At 34.1% G+C, this 6,668-nt stretch overlaps 1 protein-coding gene across 1 annotated transcript; it reads left to right on the top strand.

Annotated features, from left to right (window-relative positions):
- Positions 539–3,829, top strand: LOC107639207 (protein high chlorophyll fluorescent 107). The gene is made up of 8 exons (XM_016342669.2): positions 539–1,166; positions 1,406–1,549; positions 1,640–1,945; positions 2,044–2,103; positions 2,212–2,457; positions 2,645–2,755; positions 2,851–3,027; positions 3,229–3,829. Exons 1-8 carry the CDS (start codon positions 642–644, stop codon positions 3,583–3,585), a joined length of 1,926 nt encoding a protein of 641 aa, XP_016198155.1. The 5' UTR covers positions 539–641; the 3' UTR covers positions 3,586–3,829.

Genomic DNA, 6,668 nt, shown 5'->3' with positions numbered 1-6,668 from the left:
CCGTAAAAATTAATGAAAAAAAATAGTAACGACTCTTAAAAAATTTTAATTATATAAAAGAAATTCAATATTAAATTGAGAAATATGTAAATTGGATTGATATAGATAAAAAAATAAATAAAATATTAATATTATATGCATTTTTTAATAGTTAATAAATGAATATATTTTATATATACACAATTTTTGGAAAAAAAAATTACATTTTAATATATTAAATATATTTAAAAGACTTTTATTAAGGATACTAGTTAAAAATAAAATTAGTATTTTCTATAAAACAAGTGAGGTAAAAATGTGTTCATCCTCTTGCATATCTGTGTGTCTGAGAAATCACAAACATAAACACACATGCCAATGATGATCCCACACGTGTCACTAAAATCTGCACTTTGGATGAAGTCTCAGCCACAAAAGTCCTCCAGCAACGTGGATAAATGTCATACCAGTTTATAAACACAGTACGAAACTACGAAAATGCCCCCTTTTTTCAACTATAAAATGATATTAAAACATCAAGCACGCATCATGACCATGTCTAAAATAGTAAACTTACAAATGCTCCCTTCATCCTCCACCTTCGACCTCACATTTCCTTCGTATAGTAAAACACAAAAACAGTTTAATCCGTTAACCCAGAAATGAACGCTTTTCCTTCCCCATCATCTTCATCTTCTTCTAACTTCAATCTCTTCACTCAGCCCAAGCACAACAACTACTACCACTTCAAGTTCAGCATCAAAATTCCAGTTTTGCCCTCTCCGCCATGTTGCTCTCTCAGAGACTCTTCCTCATCCACCACTACTGTACTGGACAAAAATGCCATTTCCTCCCAACAGAGTCCCAGTTCCAATGTAGTTTTGCCGAAAGACGCCAACTATGAGGGAGGGCTCGTGGTTCGCCGGCCGGTGATGGAGGTTTCCGGCGATGAGGAGGAGGACGGAGGGAAGGACGCGACCGATGACGATGAAGCGAATGGTTCTGCTTCTGCGATCGATGCCGGACTCACGAAGTTCGCGAAGAAGATGCCCATGTTTGAGCCCGAAAGGGTGGAATCGAATCCCAAAGAGAAGCCGCTAACTGTGAACTTGGACTTGGCACTGTACAGGGCCAAGGTCTTGGCTAGAAAATTTCTCTATGAAGAAGCAGAAGCTATACTTCAGAAGGTGTGTTTCATTATCATTCCATAACCTTCTCTGTTTAACTATCAATATTATAAAGTTTAGTGTTGGAAATGGCGACTAATCACATGGAATTGTTTAGAATAATTGTGAGGATAATAGCTGTGACTCGTGTTATGTCAACCATCTAAGTGAGAGTAGCTACCGTTAGAAATTGCCAAAATTGAGAGTGTTTCTAATTCTTTATTCTTTATTATTGTTATAATTTTCGAATGGGAATGAAGTGTATATACTTTTGGCCGGAAGATGGTCGAGCTTATGTGGCACTTGGGAAAATTTTGAGCAAGCAATCAAAGACAGGTAAAGCGAGAGAGGTGTACGAGAAGGGTTGCCAGGCTACTCAGGGTGAAAATGCTTACATTTGGCAGGTTAGTCTTTCTTCTTTCTTTCTTCTTTAATGTGTGATCGCTGATTCCTCTCTTGTATGTTGAGTTTGGGTTTAACTTCTTTTTTATTAGTGTTGGGCTGTTCTAGAAAATAAAATGGGAAATATGAGGAGGGCAAAAGAGTTATTCGACGCTGCCACGGTTGCTGATAAGAAGCATGTTGCTGCTTGGCATGGATGGGCAGTTCTAGAGTTAAAGCAGGGAAATATCAAGAAGGCAAGGAGTTTGTTAGTGAAAGGTCTTAAGTATTGTGGACAGAATGAGTATATTTACCAAACACTGGCATTGCTTGAAGTTAAAGCAAATCGGTATCAGCAAGCTCGATATTTATTCAGTCAGGCCACGAACTGTAATCCTAACAGCTGCGCTAGTTGGCTTGTAAGTTGATCGTCCGAGGGATAATGTTTCTGTAACATTTCTATTTTTGTGCATGGTATCTTAAGGAAAATATGAATTGATTTTGTTCTTGGAAACAGGCTTGGGCACAAATGGAGGTGGGACAGGAAAACTACCGTGCTGCTAGGAAATTGTTTGAGGTATGAATTTGACAATCAATCAACATTTCTTTGACATTTACTTCTACTAATTATGATTAATAAATTATGAATGACTTGTGCTTCTTTTGTTCCTTTGTAATTTAATAGAAAGCAGTACAGGCAAGTCCTAAAAATAGGTTTGCTTGGCATGTGTGGGGAATCTTTGAATCTAAAACGGGCAACATTGACAAGGGAAGAAAACTTCTAAAGATAGGCCATGCTCTAAATCCGAGGGATCCTGTTCTCCTTCAGTCTCTTGCATTGTTAGAATACAAGCACTCAACGGCAAACCTTGCTCGGGTCTTGTTCAGGAGAGCATCTGAATTGGATCCAAGGCATCAACCTGTTTGGTTTGTAAGAATTTCTCCACTTGGATCAAATATGCATTGTTGGTTTGTGTCAATTTCAGAAGTTCCTATAATATATATTTTCAGAAGTTCCTAGCTACAATTTTGATTTGCTGGTGGCTTTTGGAGTTTCTTCTTTGGTTTGTAATTCTGTGAAAAAGAGAACGAGTAATCAGATATTTGGGAATATGCAGGCTTGGGGTTGGATGGAGTGGAAGGAAGGAAACTTGAATAAAGCTAGAGAGTTATATCAAAAGTCCTTATCAATTGATTCAAACAGTGAGAGTGCTGCTAGGTGTCTTCAGGTGATAAATTTATATGAATGCATAAAATGTAGGGACATATTAATCCTAAAAAGAGCTTGGTATTCACCTCTTGTAACTACTACTCCCGAATGCAGGCGTGGGGCGTTCTAGAACAGAGGGCTGGTAATCTTTCAGCTGCCCGAAGATTATTTAGATCATCATTGAACATAAACTCTCAGAGTTATGTGACATGGATGACTTGGGCATCACTGGAGGAAGATCAAGGAAATTCTGTTCGTGCTGAAGAGATTCGTAACCTCTATTTCCAGCAGGTAACTGTTTGAGAAAATAGTCTAAATTTCCTACTGCTTCAAGTAACTTATAATCCAAAGTTTGCCTAATGAATTAATCACCATGACTTTGAATAACTTAACCAATCTTTGGATCTGAGAGATAAGGGAAAAGTTGAATTTCGATGGAAGTACTATTTTGATAGCTCCTGCATATATAACAAAATTCAATTTGTTGAACAGCGCACGGAAGTTGTAGATGATGCTTCATGGGTTATGGGATTCTTAGATATTATAGACCCAGCCGTTGACCGTCTGAAGAGACTCCTCAAGCTGGACCCGAATTCTTCCAACATGATGCCGGATTCTTTCAAAAGTATCACCGGAATAAATAAAAACAAGGTTGATTTAGCCGGCACAAGTTCTGATGTCGATGATGGTGAAGAAGATGAAAGTGGTTTTGATTTGGATGCTTTCATTATGGAAAGGTTGTCCTTAGATACATCCAAGCTGGAAGTTCAGTTAGAACCATCAACTGTGAAGACAAGTAAATCTCCAAGGAGGATATGGAGATCAAACAATAGAATTGTCAAAGTGTAAGTGCACAGCATAGGGCTCATGTAGTTTAGGATTTGGCCTTGTGTCCTATACAAATTGGTGTCTTCAAAAAATTTGCTTTGAATATAGTATGGCACAGCAGGAGATACGTCCTGTCATATGTTGAATGCATATATTACAAGAATACTTTTGAAGAAAACAAAAAAGAAACGGAGAAAAAAATTATACTCATGATTCATAGCACTGCATTAGTGCATTTATCTTCAAGACATACATATTTTAATGTGTCAGTGTTTTGCGTCTACATAAAATAAAAGAATCACATTTGGAACGAAACAGAGTAGAGACTAGAGAGAATGAGAAGGTGAATATAATGTGATGTAAAAATGATACGAAAGTATAACTATGCTAACTCAACTACTCTCTTCTATATTCAATTCATGTAATTACAATTAAACTGAGGAATTCTAGTTATCATTTTACAAGGACTCTCAATTTATAACACTTGCAACTTGCAAATCAGCTTGAAAATGATACAATAATGGAGTCAAGATTAAACATGTGATCCTGCACTTTTTTTTTTTAAATTTATGTTATATTTTATAATAGTAAATGCAATTGTTATGAGACGTTAGATAATGGTTACGAATTTTTAAACCAGTGTAGTTACAAAAGAGATATACTGCTAGAAAGCACAATATTTATTGTAGATTATTTGCATACTATATAATATATACATAACAACATTGTTATTTTTATACTTAGAAACGAAAAAGGGGAAAAAAATAATGTGCTAGAACCTATTTAAAATCAACCAAGTTTGCAAGTGGCAGCGAATTTTTTATACCTAGAAATCTCTTGGGTCAACAAACACATTCCCCACTGGTTTCTTCATAAGCAGTTCAACCTTTTGCTCACTGTGGCTTGAAAGCTTTCTTGTGAACCAGAGATCATAGATGCATGACATAGATGCTGTTTGAGGGACATGGTTTGCAAGTGGATCACCTAACCCGAGCTCAGTCACAACCACTCTGCAATCCTTAATACTTTCTCCCAATCTTGATGTGAACTTCCACATGGATTCCATTAGCTCCTCAAGGTTTTCTTCCTCTCCATGGAGTGCATAGATGAAGAGAAACCCAAAGGGTCTACCAAGTGATGAGTCATCATCACTAACTGACATTCTCAGACTGAGACAAGGGAAGATCTTATCTCTTGCTTGGTTTAAAGTTCTATGAAGAAACTTAAGGGTTTGTGACTTTTAAAGTTGAAGATTGTAGGCTTCACAAGTGTTCCATATGCTAAACATGATCCATGAGCTTGTAGCTTTAATGGCTTTACTCTGCAAGTTTAACTACCCTTTATCATCCTTGTAATAACTTACCCATGTTCCAAGGCTGAGTTTCTCCTTCCGTTGCTGCAAGCTATTTTTCCGAATCCCACACTCACGTCTGCGGTCTGCTTTATCTTCTCTTTTGCCGCTTCTTCTTCTTTCTTCCGCCAATATGAGCTCAATTGTTCAGGTAATACAGATTTCAATTTAATTTATTTTCATTATTTGCTCAATTTTAACTTTCTCTTTTATGGATTTGCGTATTCTGTTTTGAACGCCAATCCTGTTATTCTTTTTCTTCAATCAGGGTTATAGCAAGTCGCTGGCCATGACCGTGCTCTCTGAGATCGGTGATAAACCTTTTACTTAATAAGTTTTGAATTAGGGTTCGCCTCTTTACCAAGTCGCAGATTCATATCGCCATATCGGCACTTCTCTGTATGTCTCATTGTCTCTATCATTATAATTTTTTAAAATGACAAATCTAAATTTTTACTATTAACTAAATAAATTGAACTAATATATGTGCACAAAAAAGCACACTCCCAAAGATATTTCGGTTTAAATTAAATATTTGTATCTTATAAAAGTCATATTTAAATATTGAATATTATTTTAAACTATTAAGTTGGTTATCATTTTAACTAAAATACTTAGTAAATATTCATAATCGTTCTTGAGATTTGCGCAAATACTCAATTTAATCTTTAAGGTAGTGTTTGTTTTTAGAGACACGACATAACAGGACACTGAGACAAAGACAATAGGACGAAGACATTAAAAATTATGTTTTGTGTATCGTGTTTGGATACGATGGATAGGACACTATTGTAATGTCCAGTATTATGTTTGGATACACATGGACAAAACTAAAATATTATATAAAATGACTAAAATAGCCATGTGATTCCAAATTTTCTAGTATAAATTAATTTAATAAAAAATGAGAGTACGTAAGAGTACAAACAGTGAAAACTTAAAAAAATATTTGAAGCAGTCAAAAATTTTAATAAAAAATTATATAATAGTATTTATATTAAAATAAAATTTATAAATATAATTATTTTATTTTTAAATTTATTATTAATATGTAGGAATACATATGGTTAATATTAACAAAAAAAATAAATCTCAATTTGATGAATAAAAAATTTCGTTTAGGTTAATAAGCTAAATTAATTTTAAATAAAAAATAATTTTAAAAAAGAATCTATTTTTACATGAAAAAAAATTAGTTTTTATTTTTCTTAATTGATTTTTCTTTAAATTATATAAAATCAATTACAACTTATAAATTATTTTTTAGCATTTTTAAATATCAATTTTACCTTTTACCTATTTATCTTTCAAAAGTCTCAAGACTAATTATTTTTGTTATTATTTTTTATTACAAATCAAATAATATAATATAAAGTTAAAATAATGTTGAAGTAAGAATGATAAGAAAAAAAAATTATCCAGTCCAATAAAAATTTCTATAAAAAGGTGAGAGTACCTGAGAAAAAAAAGAGAAAGAAGGAGGATGTAGGGATAGAAAAAGAGTATGGAGAAAAAAAAAATACTTTCTGAGAACGATGCAAAATAGGAAAAATAAGAAGGGGTAACAGTGGAATAATAAAAAATAGCACCATGGACAAAAAAGAAAAAAAATTCATAAAAACAGTCCGCGTCTCTCTTCTAAATCCCGTGTCCATCATTGTCCTTCGTAAAAGAGTGGACACAAAAGTATAAAAAACTGTCCCGGAGACAATATGTTCAGTGTCCATGTCTCTGCTTCCAAACACTTTTTAAA

The sequence above is a fragment of the Arachis ipaensis genome, chromosome B01 (assembly GCF_000816755.2).
Source record: "Arachis ipaensis cultivar K30076 chromosome B01, Araip1.1, whole genome shotgun sequence".
Classification (NCBI taxonomy): Eukaryota; Viridiplantae; Streptophyta; class Magnoliopsida; order Fabales; family Fabaceae; genus Arachis; species Arachis ipaensis.
This window is presented reverse-complemented; position numbering and strand designations above follow the sequence as displayed.

What these genes read in the sequence shown, in the direction of transcription:
- LOC107639207 (XM_016342669.2), top strand. Translation starts at nt 642, where the DNA reads ATGAACGCTTTTCCTTCCCCATCATCTTCATCTTCTTCTAACTTCAAT. An exon ending in GGCATCAACCTGTTTGGTTT is followed by an intron (nt 2,458 to 2,644) that starts GTAAGAATTTCT and finishes GGGAATATGCAG; the next exon opens with GCTTGGGGTTGGATGGAGTG. An exon ending in GTAACCTCTATTTCCAGCAG is followed by an intron (nt 3,028 to 3,228) that starts GTAACTGTTTGA and finishes TTTGTTGAACAG; the next exon opens with CGCACGGAAGTTGTAGATGA.